The sequence below is a fragment of the Apus apus genome, chromosome 1, assembly GCF_020740795.1.
Source record: "Apus apus isolate bApuApu2 chromosome 1, bApuApu2.pri.cur, whole genome shotgun sequence".
Lineage (NCBI taxonomy): Eukaryota > Metazoa > Chordata > Aves > Apodiformes > Apodidae > Apus > Apus apus.
Genome location: NC_067282.1, coordinates 52,547,470 through 52,564,768, shown reverse-complemented (window position 1 = coordinate 52,564,768; position 17,299 = coordinate 52,547,470). Strand labels below are relative to the sequence as shown.

Genomic DNA, 17,299 nt, shown 5'->3' with positions numbered 1-17,299 from the left:
CTGTGCAGACCCTTCCCTGAGAATATTTTAAAAATAAATTTGTATGTGTTTCTGTATAGATATGATAAAAGGCCCTTACATCAGCAGGAATTCTCACCAAAGCACCAAGGCCTTTCTTTATTCAATACAGGCAACTTACTAGTGGCACTGATGGGAAGTTGAAAGGAAAGATGCAGTTATTACTTGTTTTTAACAGGCTACAGGAAGGTCTTACCTGTCAATGAACACCGACTATTTCTCTCCTCCTTAAGTACTAAGAACATGAACACAACAAGTGGTGACATAGCCAACTCCACCACCTGGCAAGACACTGAAGGTGTTTTTCCCAACTGCACTGTTGTGGAAGTTGGTCCGAAGACTTTTTTACCTCCCCGCTACGTACAGCACCATCTTCTTGGTGGACTTCCCAGGAAACGTCATTGTGATTTGTGTTTACAGCTTCAAGATGAGGCCTTGGAAGAGCAGCACCACCATCATGCTGAGCCTGGTGCTCACAGACCTGCTCTACCTCACCAGCCTTCCCTTCCTGACATACTACTATGTTAGTGGGGAGCACTGGATCTTTGGTGAATTCATGTGCAAGTTCATCCGCTTTGGCTTCCACTTCAACCTGTACATAAGCATCCTCTTCCTCACTTGCTTCAGCACCTTCTGCTACATGGTGATTGTCCACCCTATGAAGTTCTACATCCAGAGGAAGCTGTGGACAGTTGTGGCTTGCACAGCCATTTGGATTATCTCATTGGCAGCTATTAGCCCTGTCAACCTCTTGATCTCCACAAAAGAAGTGCAAAACAGATCCCTATGCCTCGACCTGACCAGCTCTGAAAACCTGGGAACAATCAGGTGGTATAACTGGCTGCTGACTGGCCTGGCCTTCCTCTTGCCCTTGCTGGTGGTGATTCTGTGCTACGCGCTCATTATTTGCACCTTGGCTACCAGGCCCCACACACGGGCTTGCTACAAACAAAAGACTTGCAGACTTGCCATCATCCTCTTGGTGGTCTTCTATGTGTGCTTCCTCCCTGTCCGTGTCTTTCTGCTGGCTCGGGTTGAACTATGGTTGTGTCCCATCAGCCGTTCCTTGGAGAAGCAAATACATTCCATCTATATCTTCTCTCAGCCATTGGCTGCACTCAACATATGTGGCAATCTACTACTTTATGTCGTGATTGGAGGTAACTTCCAGCAGGCCATCCTCTGTCTTTCAAGGTGTAAGTGGAGGAAATAGGTCCAGCAGCCCAGAAGCAAAAATTGTGTGACCAAGTCACACACAAATTCAATTAAAGTAATGAAGAAATCTCAGCAAACCCAGGATGACTTTGGGGCTGTAAGCTCTTGTAAAGGCAGGTGTGTGGTTACAGTGGCATGAATTGCAGCTGGCTTCTCCCTCTCCCTGCAGTAGAGCACTTGTCAAAAAGCTGTCTTAGGAAGAGGTTTATATATACCTCTCTTAGCAACCAAAGAACAGGGAGTGAAAAGACTGTAACCCACCTTAAAGGTGGAGTTTAAAACCACCCAACCAGACTGTTTCCAAAGATATTTGGGAAACACAGAGTTATTTTGCTTCAGGCTTTGTGGTTGATTACAGAAATAGGGAGAGCTTAGTTTGGACATGAGAAGAACTTCTATTGATTTCAGTGTTGTCACTGATGTAGTGCTTTGTTTATTACTGCAGCAGATATTGTCACGGTTGCTGAAACCACTGAATTACTGAATTACTTACTTAGAAAGCATCTAGATAAACCACATCCTCTCAAATGAGATGGACCTGATGAAGTTTATCATAGGGCACTGAGGAACTGAATGCTGAAATCTCAGAGCTGGCCTAGGGAAGGATAAGAGGAGTACCAGAGGAGGACATACAAAGTACATACAAGTAGATATCCAGATAGATAGATAGATAGATAGATAGATAGATAGATAGATAGACAGACAGACAGACAGACAGACAGACAGACAGACAGATATAAATGGAGACAGATTATATATATAATGGTATGTATGGACAATGTTGAGGAACCAGGAAGCAACAATCATGTTAAAGTCCATCTCAGAAAAATACTGAAACAGTCAGATTATAAGTCTAGAGAAGATGAACACAGGTGAGTACCAGCCAATGTGGATCTGTCAGCTATGTGCAACCCCAGATCATTCTGATTTTGTACAACACAAATTAACAGGCTCACACATGAAGGAAAAGAAGATGTTATGTATCTTAACTCCAGAGGATTTTTGACACTGTCTGATGTGACACGTGTGTAAGCTAAGGAAACAGTCTGGAGGAAACTATTTTTCTGGTTGCAAAGCGGTATTCAGAGTAGAGATATTAGTGATTTACTACTAGAGTAGGGGGAGATGCTGAGCGGGGATTTGAGCAGACTGCCCTGGATTTAGGGATATTTAGTGTTTTCATTAACAAACTGGATGATGAAATAAAGTCTGGTTATTATATTTGCAGATTACATGGAGCTGAGAGGACAATATTACGTTGATAAATTGCAACTATGGTCAGAGAACGCACAGGATGCTATTAGACAGTGAGAGGTGCAAAGTACTATGTTTAAATAGAAATAATGAACCATAAAAATGCAAAATGAAAAAAATATTTAGCTAGCAGTTTGGCAGAGAAAGATCTGTGGTTACTGTGGATCACAGGCTGGACAGGAGCCAAGAGTTTAAGTGGGTTGACAAGTGTCTGCTGTGGTAAAAAAAAAAGGCAGGTGCCATGCTGGGATGTATATATAAGACTATAACATGTGAGGTGTCTGAAGCAGCCCTTACACCCTTTGCAGCCAGTAGGACCACCGTGTTCAGCCTTGGAAGCTGCCCTTTAGGGAAGAAACAGGATGAAAGCAGCATGGTAAGAGCACTCAGAGAAACAACCAAAGAGGAAGGAACTGGACAGAAAAGTAAATGGTCTTTAAACCCTTCAAGAGTGGATATTAGAAAGGATCTTCTCTCAGGATGGTTGGTGAAGCACTGGAAATGACAGGAGGTGTTGCTACTGCCATGTGTCCCTAGGAGCAGAATAGCCAGGTGCTAAGCAAGAGAGACACAAGCCTGCCAGACCTCCAAAGGTCCCTTTTGCCCACAAGGTAATGAGGCGCACACTTTGCCAGCAACACTGGTGCTAGCAAAACAAGTGATGCTTGGGAACATCCTCAGCACCAGAGCTTATCCACCCCACCACTACTCTAGGAGCCTCAGGCTGGTGGCCAGCCAGCAGCAGCCAGCAAGCTGCCAGCAAAGCCTGGGCAGCCTCCAGGGTTAGCACTGTGCCCCATGGGGGCACAGGCAGCAATACACAGGTGCCACACCTACACAGGACAATGACACTGTAGTGTTTTGACATGCCTTGTGGGTATTTAAAATACTTTATTTGGTAAAGGCTTGGCCATCAGATCCATTCAAACCAGTGCCTTGGGCTTTTGGACCTATTTTCTGTCTTAGATTGTCCTCTTCTCTGTTGTTGTCAAAGTCTGCATTTTGCAGGTTGCCACTAGATGGTGATCACTCATGGTCAAGCTACTTGATTTCACATATGCATATTTGATTCAAACCCACAAGCTACACAAATACACAAGACAATTCACATGAAATAAATATTTTCTGACCTAGATTTGTAACGTCCCAGCTCTCCAACATGGGCAAAATGTACAAATGCACTGCACAAATTACTCTTCTCTTCCACATAAGTGAAAGCAGATCTGGCTGCCACTTACATATACACATCTGAAGGAGTGGATTAAACCTCATCTTTTTTCCTCTATCAGAACATTTTTAATTCTTGTTCTCAGAAGCTCTTCCTTCTCAAGCCCGAGCCAAGCTTATCATACACGAACAGAAGCTCTACAACACAACTATACATGCCATTTAAAATGGAGCAGCTAAAAGTAAAAACTGAAATGCAACTTTCCAAGCCTTTCCATCTCTGACAGCAACAAGAGTGACAGTCCCACAGTTGCAGTGACCTGGAGGGGGGTTTATCTTTTTGCCTCCTCCTTCCCTCTTTCCTTAATACAGCTGTTGTTTGGTTGTCTGCTTCCTACCCCACTTGGTCATCCACCACCTGTCTTCATTCAGTTTAGGCTAAACTAGCTGATTTTAAAGTGTCAAAAAGTAGATCAAGGAATGCTTTAGTTCACTGGTGGGACAAGAACCTCCAGGAGAAGTGAAGCAACGTCGAAAGGGAGAGAAACTCAACTGTAATGTAGGCATTTTAAAGCATTCAAGGACTGCTCAGGTGTTCTTTGGGACTGAGAGATCATTATCTCATCTGACTCATTCCTTTTGCTTACTGTGAAAGGTGACATCTCAACAGCTTCTATTTTTAGCAGCTGTTAAGTTTACTGCTGAAACAAGGGTAAGTGCTTCAACCGCAGTAAATAGGAGACACTTTCCAAGCTCTGTATACAGCGTGACAACACAGCTACATAAATTACTACACTATTGCAGACTAATTCGTGGCATAGTTATGCTCCAATAACCAAGCTTCTATCAAAAGTCTCTGGTATGCTTGTCTGCAAAGAGAGTCACATCACCTTAAGTACCCACCAGCAAGCTGTGCTCAGCCTGGGACCACACAGGGACCAAGAGAATAACTTTGCAAGGTAAACCTCTCAGGGGGATGTCAACTCTGATGATACTAAAAAATGAAATTTTGGAATTGCTGACTGCTTTTGTGGACATGTCAAACCTTATTCTTCACAGTGACTCTGTTAGTGTCACAGATTGCAGCAGAGCTATTTTCTACCCTTAATTGTCAGGGAAGACAATTTTTTTTCCCCTAATCATATGCTCCCATAAGACATGAAAGCAAAAGGCCCTCCTGGTACTCAATCCTTCCAGAGAGCAAAAATACTGACTATAATGTTCTGCATTAAAAAAAATGATAATAATTTGAAAAATCTGTCCTAATCCAGCTGCATCCATCAGCCTTTCAAGCAATTTTGTGTCATACTGACCACTTAAAAAGAGAGTGTAAAGCAGAGTGCATGTAGCATCAAAATTACTATCTTGGTAAACAGCTAGTAGAGAGAAAGGCTAAAATAGCTTGAGAGTGATCTGCTCTTCCAAGTTCTATGTTGGCTGTTGATGTCAAGGCTACAATTTTATCCCAATGTACTGGTATGCACATCTGGGGTGCTGCTGCACAGAGTAACTGTAGAGTGGTGATGCACCACATGAAGTGGAGGGTAGTGCCAGGCTCACCACTGAGTCATTTAGACCTCAGATAACTGTTGTCTTTTTGCTGACAAGGCTAAGCAAGCAGAATAAACTTTGAGTGACTCTTTCCATCTGTCAATTTTTCTACTCTGAAAATGAAGGTTGAGTGAGCCTAAACTTTAACAAGCAAACAATAAATGAACACATCACTATTCAGCTCCTACCAGCCCCAAACTGTTTTTGCCTTTCCCTGCCAGCAGAAAAAGAGAAGAGATGTAAAAGAAAATACTTTTGTGTGTTCCCTTAAAGCTCCCTTATGTTTTGTGACAGCAGAGGCATTCAACGATGCCAGCTGATGCCACTTCAATGTAAAGGCCCAACAACCAAGACTAAGAGGGGAATAAAAATGTTTATCCTAAAGAAAGTGTATTTCAAGGCCTGTTTTCTGAATAGCTACTGGGAAAAAGCAGTACTTTTGACTAAGGTATCTTGCTGACTCCGAGTCCTGAGCCTACAGAGTGCTGCAGCAGAGAGCAAAGTGAGTCAGATGTCTTCTAAAACAGGAGATAAAATACATTCCAGCTTTTAGTGATAGCTGGACTCTGGGGCCAAGAAGGGGAAAAAGTAAAGTTTGTAAACACTGGGCTGAGTGTCTTTCTAAAGTAAAAATTAAACTCATATGCCAGTTTTTTAAAACACAAAAGAGGGAAGATGATTTTTTGAGGCAGCTGCAGGCAAGTGTAGTGCAGAGTATGTTCAATTCATCATTGCTAGAACCTTAAAATATTTTTAAATTAGAAGGTATTTTATCTTCTAAGATCTCTCCTCCTTCTTTGGTCCCCCAAATGATCGATATTACTGATTTCTAAACCAAAAGAGAGGTGGTTGCCTGGAAGCTATAGCACTGGTGATTCTCTTCAGTTGTAAAAGGAAAAGAAAGTTCTAAGCTTCTGTTTTTTTCAAGAAGGGAAAGATGTTTTTCGCAATTGCTTTATGTATTTCCTTTAACTTCATAAAATAGTGAAAGACAATAAGGTGAAGAAGAAATGCAACTTTGTGCACACACAGGCAATGGCATACCAAATGCTATTGAAGTACAGCAGAAGGTACAAGTTTCAGGAGACATCTGCCTTCACATGTTTTCATTAAATATGGTTGTGTTTCCAGCACTCTCCCTGCCACCAAAACTAGCAAATCTGATACCATGTTACTCGGTCCTTTTCTCTTCCTTCCCCACTTTCCATTAGGAAATTAATTCTGTTCCATCTAACTGTTCTGCTAAAATCTTTGTGGTTCCCATTTGCCTCCAGTTGGCATGAGCTAGTTGGGTGCATCCCAGAGCACAAGAAAATTCTGTATCTGGCAGAATCCATATTTTGTCATTGGATCTGTGACAAGGCATTTTGGTATTACCACAAGAGCACCCTGTGATCTTCTCACCTGTCTCCTCCAGTTTTCAAGGACTTTCATGGTGCCAGCCAGCTCACAAAGTGATGCCCTGGACCTGCAGCTGACAGGGCTAGAGAACACATTCTCTGGGAATGCCTCAAGGGGCAACTAAGGTAAAGCCTCCTGCTCTGGTCCTAGTTACAGATATGTTAAGCTGGAAAAAAGGGAGGTGACTTGGCACAAAGCAGTGAAGCATTATGGGTGGATTTATTTGTAGCCCCAAATGATCCCAAAGGGGCAATGTTCCACTGAGTGAGCCAGGTTGGCCCGATCACTTATGGCCCCAGCAATAATGAAGATGACCTAGCAGACAGGCATACAAATGCCCTGTGCAACAATTTCAAGAAATAAATCTTTTTAAAAAATTCCCTTTTCCTTTCATTTCATGATGCTTTTTGTCAATGGGAAGTTATCTTAACAGACAAGGCAGCAGCACCTGCTTACAGGAGTTTCCTCACATTTACCTTTCTGCTAGGAAACTGCTCTGAGATATTTATATATCGCCCCTGTTTTACAGGAGATGCACCTGAGGCACAGCAGAGTTAAGTGACTTGCCCCTGGTCACAAACCAAATTAGCAGCCAAGCAAGTGAGAGATCAGTTCCTAGCCCAGACCTTTTACAAAGTGCATTTTAGGCTTAGAGTAAGATTTTCAAGGGAGTCTTGATTGCTCTCAGTTGTGACACTTCAGTAACGTAAAAATTGAGTTAGAGCGGTGTCTGCACTAGTCAGGCCCTGGTTCATCCCCAACGTCATGCCCTGCATCTGTGGAAGGAGTTCTTCTGTTTTACTTTACAGAAGGTTTTGAGGGACCAGGTGCTTATCGCCAAAGGGGTTTAGCTACCACTGTGTGTGACCTCTGCCAACAGCCAGTCATTAGCTGTATTCATCCCATTTGCAAACTTGTATCAAATATTTTTTATTTTTTTTTTTAAATTGCAGGTTAACATGGAATATTAGCAGCATTTAGATAAACTTTTCAGGCTGACATGTGCATCACGCCACAGGGCAGGAAGTTGTCACTGAGGTGCAAAGGTCAGAAACAGGTTCCATAACTAGCGAGCTGCCTTCACCCAAAGAGGAGGGCATCACTGCTCACCATCTCTGTGTACAGGAGCTGGGAGAGCACAGGGGTTCAGATAACACACCTCAGAGCTGGGGCCAGGCTCCTTCCCAGCACACCCTGGATCAGATCCCGCAGCTTGTGCTCTGCTTTAGTATGAATGCCAGAACTTTTCTTCTACTGGCAGAAGGGCAAATAGAGTTAAGCTGCAGCTTCATCATACAGCTTCTAAATTTCCATCCTCACTTTGACTTAATATGATTAATACAGCTATATTTACTTATCAGAGCTAAATATTTGGCCAAAAACACCAGTGAAAATCTAAATCTGTTCCTCTACCAGAACAAAATTCTGGCAAACATAGCCCTCATCCTTTTTCCCAAAAAGCAAAACTGAATCTCACTGAGGAAGGGGAAGGAAAGCAATAGGACATCGTGTTTGCTGGAAACACTCTGAAGATCAGATCCTGCAGTAATCCCAGGCTGTGCCTAAGGGGCTGCAGGCTCCTGCATTCCGGCAGCTCGGCCCTTGCAGGTGCTGCAGTAATTCAAATGCCCTCTAGAGGGTAGACAAAACTCTTCCAGTAAAAGGATTATCCTGAGAAATCCTAAGTATGCGACTGAACTGTCTGATTTGGAAAAGCAGAAGCAGCAGAGAGTAGAAAAAGGAAGAACAAAATTATGTTCATACCATGTGTGAGAGCAAGGTGGGAGCATTGATCCAACTTTCTCTAAAGAAGCACAAACTCTGGTTTATATTTTTAAATCAAATACAGCTGGAGTGGCATCATAGTTATAAACATGTAAATCATAAATCAAATACAGCTGATCTTGCCCCTACAGATGTTACCTTACAAACAGTGATAGAAGCCAATTAAGTATAGCAAACAGTTAGAAAGGATAAATATAGAGAATTAGAGCTTATCCTCTTTGGGGCAACAGTGAATTCATCCCCTCCTGACTGCCTGGCTGGAAACATCAAACTGTGGATTTATACCTCTCTCTTGTTATTGACCACGCTACTATTGCAGGTAATAATGGCTTGCATTCTCTCCTCACACATTTCTCCACTGCTGAAATGCAGGCAGGTTCTTTGAACCTTGCTGCAGGAGGCATCAACATGTCTTCCTCTTCTCGCTCTCCCTGAAAGAGCGGATCTATCTGCAGGTGAGCCTGACCGTCTCAGGAAGCTCTGCATTGCAGATACGGGCACTGCAAAAAGATTTTCTCACCACTTACCCGACTTCTCAAAGTAGGCTTTCACACTGAGTAAACAAACCCAATGCTAGGGAAGCCAAGGCAATTCAGTTTATTTTCTAATTTAGTTCCAGATCCACCCAGAAGCACCACCTTTGTAAGCTGAATGCTAAGCAAGGGTTGAATATGGTCTTCTTAAATGTAACTTGTTTATGCTGACAGAGGTAAGAACCAAAGAAGGTCCACTAAAAAACTGAGCTCTTAGAGGCTTTCCTGCAGTGGGGATGCCTCTCACAGCAAGGATAATTAAAGGTTGAAATAACTGTATTTTGGAAGACAGGCATGGCAATGTTTGCTATAGCAAGAGCTGTGCTCTCTTGTCTCCCCCTAAATAGATGTGGATTTTTGAAAGGCATATTGTCCTTCTGTTCTGGATGGGTCCCAGCTGCTGGTCCCACGTAGTCTTGTGGGTGGCAATGACTCTCTCTCTCTAGCCAAGTGAGTTGATGAAACTGGGTTAAACATGACCCTACAGGCAGTAGTCTCCACAGTTGTCACATCAAAGGCTAAACAGGAGGTGTGCCCAGAGAAGGGTGATGTATGTGGCCCTAATGAGCCAAAGAGAGGAGCTCTTCAGGCAGCTGCATTAAGGCATGTTAATCCATTGCAAAGAGATATTCAAGGCAGTTTTGGGAGCAAAGGAAGAAGTATTAATCCTAAAATACAGCCATGCTAAGTTAGGTTAAATTATATGTTCTCTACCTGACTAGTACTGTAAGGTGTGAATGATAGATCTGATGGATGCCAGCATAGGCTAATGAGAGGTATCTGGAATTTGGCACAAGGCTGCATTTAGTGTCCACTAGACTACTTCAAAATATCAGATTTGTCTGTCCTGTGGTTATCAATACTTCTACTGCCTGTCCTTGCCATGATAATTGGGAGAACTACTTTAAGTGATACAGCACGCAAACATCTCTCTTTGTAACTCTTAAGAAAAAGAAGTATATTATTGAAGAATTATTCTTCTACAAAAGTCTGTGACAGCAGGCAAAAAGTAAAAAAAAACCTCTTTTGCAGGGAGTCAAGAAGCTGAATTTGGTAAGGAACTGATGGATCTCACCAGCTGTGGTCTTTCACCAAGTAGTCGCCTCAGGGCAGCAGTTGATGTTAAATTTTGTACAAAATTTCCTTTGCTTGCATGAACTAAAAATATTTAAATACAGAGAGATGACCTTTACTCTGAGACCCTCATATATAGATTTTTGATGCCATTAGAGAAATTTAAGGCTGTTCCATTGGTTTAACAAGGCTTAAACCATGTCCTACACTTCAGCTGTACAGTAAGTCCTCCTTGTCTTTCTAGGGTCCATGAAATGCATCATCTCATCAACACAAGTTTCCACCCTAAACCTTTCTGTTCTCAGGTGGATGATGGAGACTTTTGTACTAGCATTTCTTTGTTGTGAGCTAGAGATATGGTGGGGGGGGTGAAATGTCACACTAAGCAGCTTCCCAACAAGGTCTTCAAAGAACTTACTATATCACTGCTGAACTCCTCTTTCCATTGCTTGCACAGTCTGATTTATTGTCCTCTAGCCTGGCACACAGAGGCAACTCGATAGATACTTCACTGCCACTTAGCAAAGAGATCAGCATTTTCCCCTTGCTGTCCAGGAAACCAGCTCATTCCAGCTGCTGTCATGTTAGTGCTGAGGATTGTCTGTGTACACCCAATGCTGAGGGAGAGAATTAGGAAAAATCACCCTACCCAAGATATGAGAAGTCCCTTCTCTCCCTGTATTAGGGCTGGCTTCTCTGTACCTAGTTCATTTGGGAAGAAATCAGACATGCTGATTTGAGCTAATAAAACAATTTCTGAACAGAATACTTTTCCCCTGCAAACTGCTGAATCAACGGAATCAAAATGCATCACGTAAACATCTTATATCTGTTAAAAATGTGGATAGAAACCAACCAGGTTAGCAGGCTAGCTACCCAGCCAGCCAAGCAGTCCCAGACAGAGAATGAGGGAGTTGGTGGTGGTGGGATGGAGAGGGCTGCTTCATATTCCATTGGGATGATCCAGCATCATTCAGTTACTTCATTTGAATGGAGCAGTTTTTTCTCTGAAGTGCTCTTGTGGGGAGACACAAGAGGCACAAAACTTCATATTGGGCATATTTTCTCAGATTTTGCACAAAAGCCAGTGCTGCTGGGAGCTGTGGCTGAGATGCTACTCCAGGCACAGGTAAAACTGGTGGGAGTTTCTAGGAGAGAAGGGCAAGGCCCAGCTCTAGGTTGTTTAGCATGACAAAATTTTCCATCCAAGTCCAGATTATGCAGGGAGCTCACCCTTATTATATTCACTAGTGATTTGGGCAATGGAGTAGAAAAGTATATGCTTTAAGCATGCAGATGACAAGTGCGGGGACTGCCAGCATGCTGGTGGACAGCATTAGATTCAAAGCAATGCACAGAAATTGGAGAAATGGCCTGAAAAAAAAACCCACAAAAAACACAAAACAAACCAGGATGCCATTCAATGAGGACAAACGCAAAATGTGTGTTTGTAGGGAAATAATGGAAACTGCACAAATCTGGACTGTCTGCTTGGGCAGCGGCACGGCAGTAAAGAATTGAAGGGCTGCACAGGTCACAAGCTGAGCATCAGTCAAATGTGTTGTGCTGTTGTGAAAAGGGCAAGCAGCAGGATGGGGCATGGAAAGAAGAGCACAGGCTGCCAGGCAGGATGAGTAACACTTCTGCTTTGGTGACGTGTCTCCTGAGGTGGTCTGTCTGGCCCAACGCTGTACGTCAAGAAGGAGGAGGACCTGCTGTACAGGAAGGAGAACAGAGGTTGAAAAAAACCCCAAAACTAAACAAAAAAAACCCAAACAACCCCAAATGTTTGTGGATCAGGTGTTGTTTGATCTCAGAGAAGCAGCACTGGAGGAAAGAAGATGGTGACACGTGGGACCAGTAGCCAAAATACAGAATGGAAAGCAGGATGGGGCTGGTTTGGGAAGGTGTCAGACATGAGGAAACCTGTCCTGTGGGAACAGAGAAGCAGAGGAGTAGAATCATAGAATCATAGAATCATTTTCATTGGAAAAGACCTTTAAGATCATCAAGTCCAACCTTTAACCCAGCATTGCCAAGTCCCCACTAAACCATGTCCCTAAGCACCACATCTGCACATCTTTTAAATACCTCCAGGGATAACGACTTCCCTGGGCAGCCTGTTCCAAGTTTGACAACTCTTTCAGTGAAGATATTTTTTCCTAATATCCAATCTAAACCTCCCCTGGCACAACTTGTGGCCTTGTTATATCCCTGTTCCTCTTGCTCTATCACTTGTTACTTGGGAAAAGAGACCAACCCCCACCTGGCTATGACCTCCTTTCAGGTAGCTGTAGAGAGCAATAAGGTCTCCCCTCAACCTCCTTTTCTCTGGGCTAAACAACCCCAGTTCTCCCAGATGCTCCTCGTAAGGCTTGTGCTCTTGAGTACTTTGGTAGGGAGAAGCTTTTAGAAGAGCTTGGAAAGGCATCTGCTGGGACTGCCAATGCTATGACCCTGTGCAGGGCAGCAGATGGACTGCATATCCTGAGGAGTTTTCTTCCTTTAATTGCATCTTGCAATGCCATGGGCAAAACCCCTTTGAATCCAGACACAGGATTTCAGGACAAGTATCTTTGATCTCTGCATGCACCAAAATAATCCCACAGAGAGGGGAGATGTCTGCTCTTGGCTCCTTGCAGTGACTGTGTCACAAAAGCTGATGGATTAGATACTCTGCTGGGGCGGATTAACTTGGCTTCAAAGCCAGTGGAAACACATCAGTTTGCACTTCCGTAGAACATGATGTGCAAAATCTGATGCAAAAGCCTGGTTAACAATTCCCTCCTCAGGTTCCAGCAGGCCATTAGCCACACCAATACACAGTAGGAGATTTGTATGTTGGCAAAATGCAGAGCAGTGGCTAGCCTGACCCCAAACAGCCTGAACATGCAGGGCCTTGCATTTTTTATAACCTTTTACCACATTGTATCATTTCATTTTATCACCAACTGCTAAACAGTTCACTTTAAGGAAAAAAAAAAAAAAAGGAAAGGAAAAAAAAAAAAGCCAGGGTCAAGCACACAGGGCTTCTTCTAATTGTCTTCTCTTGACAAGTGTAATCTTGTGTCCTGTGGTGATATGATTTCTTCCCTGTTTCCCTACTACTGCAAACTTTAATAGATACTGTCACAGTATTTAGAACAAACAGTGCGAGCCCTGAGAACAACAACAAAAATACACTGCATCATTTTTCCATACCACTGGGTTTATAGAGCTTGTGAAAGTAGCCAGGTTAACTGCTTTTTCCTAACTCTATGCTTGGGTAGAGAGACCGACATGCACACCCTCTTCTCTTGCTTTACTAGGCATTTCCCTTTGAAGATCCTCCTCCAGCAAGAATCAGTTCCACTGCCAATGGCAGCAAAATATTGCTTTCTGAATTCTGTGGCTTTGATTTTCCAATGCTCCACAATTTTTGCATTTGGACTGTATAAAAAACCACCATCAGTCCACTGCTCTGTCTTCAAAATGATAAAACATCACTCATATTTAATTAAATGTTGCTGTTTTAGCTGAAACTTGTGCCTTGATGAAAACAAATATATGTCACCTTACAGAAGAGGTCCCCAGCTGATCCAAGTGTGGTGGGTAAGTCTGATGCTGTGTTGGTTCAAGTCCTGCAAAGCTTGGAAGGAGATGGTCTGACCAAAGCCCTGAGTGGCCTTGAAGCCCTTCATGAAAGCTACCATAGAAAGGCAAAGCAAGAGAATGCCTCTGCAGAGGAGAGCACCTCCCTTGCACATATTTGATGTAGAGGAGCACAAAATAGCCAGAGGAAAAGATTCTATTAAAAAAAAAAAAAAAAATTAATTCCACAGTCTCATTTTGCATTAATTATCTCTTTGAAGGCTATTTTAACAATCTGCACCTCCCCCCAGTCTGAATAGTTGGAAAGCCATTCAATTCACTAAGAAAACTTAACACTGAAGCATCATTTAAAGAGCACAAGACCCTTTCAAGTACAGGGAAGATGCATGACTCTTGGGGTGAGGCTGGCAGAGCAGCCTGGGCAAGTGAGGGAGCAGAGGGAACTGCCTTCACTTTCCCATGCTGGTAGGGAGGTTTCTCTACCAAAAGCAATGGAATAGCAAGGATCTGGGACAAGGAGCCTAAACACCTTCCCTGTCTGCATAGCTTTCTGACTGAAAGCGAAGGAGGTTGCTCTGAAAAATGCAAGACTTTTGACTCTGTAGTCAGGCGACAATTTGCAGGGCATTTCCTTGTGGGTTTCTAGTTCTGTCTATTTTGTTGCTGTGGTCAAGCAACCTCATAATTTCACTTTGACTGAGAATGATTTCTGCTTATTGCTTTATGATAGTGAAACTCTACCTGATAATTACCTTGCCTTATCAGAAACAAGCACTAGTAATGCAAACAACTAATTTACCAGTTTATAAATTTAGTGATTGTGTGAAGAAAGGCATTAAATAGTATAAGAATGGGAGGCAAATTATTATTTTAAAATATGAAGTGCATCCAAAATGGCTGATCTCCCTATCCTCCTTGTGTTTCTCTTGTCACCAGTCCCACTGGGAAAGGCTCATTTCCAAAGTACAGGAAGAATTTAATCTGGTGGAAGCTGGGCCCCAAGGGAGACCAGGGCAGTAACAGAGCAACTCAGGGTCCTTCTGCCAAGAGCCAGGCATTAGCTAAGTGCTCTCGTTAGCTGAGGAGAAGGTGTCTGGGTAACAGAAAGGCTCATCTTTACTTGTGCATATTAAATTCATGTGTAGAGAGCTGTGACTGTACAAGTGACTTTCCAAAGACAAAGCTTTATTAGAATGGCCTAAGGCAAAGGGCAGACTTTCCTTCATGTGCCATAGCTCCCTGCAAACAAATTACAAGAGCAACAGCACCGCAATAGAATGTATCTGCAGTGACTGAAAACCTGCTTGTACACTGGAGGCCACATTAACAGCACCCTTTGCCCAATCCTGAACTGATGCATCACTGGAAGCCAAGGGTGTACATCTCATTTCACAGGAGTTTAGAGGCTGTTTCATCTTGGAATTGAAAAAAAACCAAACAAACAAAACAACAAAAACCCAACCAAAATAACAAGGCAGCAAATTGGTCCTCTCTGTTTTCAGACCGACTAAGCTGCTATTTTCAGGAAATGCCCCATTACCTAAAACAATTACAACTGTTGTCACATCTCAGATGAGTTTAGTTTGGCTTTTACCGTCTGCTGGGAAAATTTTAACTGGTGCAGCTGCTGTGTTTAAAGCCACTTCATAGCTGGGTGCTCCTGCAGCATTTTTAATTCACCAGTTTATGATCTTGCTGGTGCTGTACCAAGGTACCTGAGCAGATACTGGCTTTCAGCAGGCAAATTGTCACATTGTCTTTCCTCTCCCCACTCCCCTGGGGCAACTCGCCTTTTGAAAGTTCAGCACTCATCTAAGGGCTGCAGCAGATTTTGTCTTCTATGCCCTGTAGTCAATGAGCACCAATTCACTTCAAGGACTAATATTAGCCATAAAATAGTGCCTTAGATCCATACAGACTATTTTTGGAACTGTATCGAACTGCTTCTGCTCAGCTGATGTGACAGCAGCACTGCTTATATTCCACGTTATATATGCCATTTTCCTAAGGTAAAAAATATCCCTTTCCAGTTTTCGTTAACAGTCTCAGTTACCTACATAAGCATTAAGCTGTGATTAATTTAGAGTTAACATGCATTTAGGGATTAAAAAAATGCTGCCTTTACCAGTCTGTCTCAGGGGAGGAATATGAAAGGAGAGAGGGAGCTCATTTCCCCATGTGATGAAGACGCATGGTATTATTCTCAACAAAACAGAGCATCTCTTGACAGTGGTCTGGTATCAACTGTAATTACATATTCAATCACACACAGAGTAAGATCAGCCAAACGAATCTATGCCTGCTAAGGGAAATAGCCCATTCATGTTTGCTGAACCAAAAGTTAAACGCATAATGAAAGCTCTTAACACTTGAAGCCTAGCCCTTGCCCAACAAACTGCTTATTTTCCTGCATGCTTATTAGTCAGAGCTATCCTTGCTATTTCTACTGCTCCACACCAGGTCCTGTCATGTCTGAAGATCTGACTCTGAAAGGAGTCTTCCACTCATGCCTGTGGATTTTAGATCAGGTTTTATAAGAACAGCCCCTGCACTAGAGGAGGGACTTATGAACCCTCACACTTTCGAGTCCTAATTACATTTAAGTTCAGTAATGATGCTGAGACACCACAAAAAGCCTCTTCCACCCCAGTGCCTGCAAAAGCCCATTTGGAGGAGAGAGACATTTTTTGCAACCAGCCAGATGTGATTTAACAGAACAAAGCAAAACAAAAGCATTGGACTTTGTCTTCCTCTTCTGTATTTTAGACAGATTGTGAACTCCAGGTGTCCAAACTCATCTGTCCTCCTGTGTGCCCTGTTCACCCCGCAATTGCAGAAGGAAAAATGCAGTGTGAAAAGATGATCCTATTTACATAATGCACTCTGTGATAGCTGACCCATTCTATAGTATAAACTTTTAAGAGGAAGTACTTAATTAGTAACTGTGCCACCAAATCTTTCTAGTTTCCTTTCTATACAGTGAGTAAGAGCAACATTCATATACACACATGAACTCTGTAGGATTTTATATTTTTTTCAGGAAAGGTGCACATAACTAGGTTTTTGCATTTGGATTACTAGTCTTGGCAATTCTAATCAATACTCATCAAATTAGGGAAAACGACAGCTCATCTGAAAAATCAGTGCAGCCTGCTTGGAGGACTGTTGAAACAAGAGATGAGTGCTGTCTCTGGAGGGAGCACTGCTAGAGAGCTGCTTCAGCTGAGGGTGGCTGGTTGCCAGAAATGGTGAGACAAACACCACTCCACAGCAGGAACCCACCACGCAACCTCTCTGCTGGTTCACCTGTGCTGTCCTTCTCTTGGCCCTGGTGAGTCCCTGTCACTGCTTCCAGTAAGCCCTGCAGCCTACACACCCATGAGAGGAGCCATAGTCCCTCACCAAGGTGCCAGAAAGCTAACCTGAGAACAAGAAAACTGGTTTGTTTTCAGCCAGCTCATGCATCCAACACATCCCATGAATGCACATGCATTGAGGCTGTTGAAAATGTGGTTTAGGATGAGAGGAGGGAGGTGGTGTTGCCAACTCTCTTGATGGCAGCCTGCAATTAAATCCACTTGAGCCAACTGCAGAACTACAGGGTACTTGATTTCCTTCCAAAGTTTGTAGGGGGCAGCAGGCTGAGGATAGCCATAAAGCACAAAAAGGGCCATGTTTTTGGTAAGGATCAGATTGGTCTACCTGTGGGC

The 17,299-nt window shown here is 43.0% G+C and overlaps 1 protein-coding gene across 1 annotated transcript; it reads left to right on the top strand.

The window, feature by feature from the left end:
- The first annotated feature begins 261 nt into the window (after positions 1 to 261).
- LOC127380830 (2-oxoglutarate receptor 1-like) lies at positions 262 to 1,372 on the top strand. The gene is given in 2 exon segments (XM_051610356.1): positions 262 to 360; positions 362 to 1,372. Coding segments are annotated over 2 exon segments (1,110 nt in total).
- Positions 1,373 to 17,299: the final 15,927 nt, after the last annotated feature.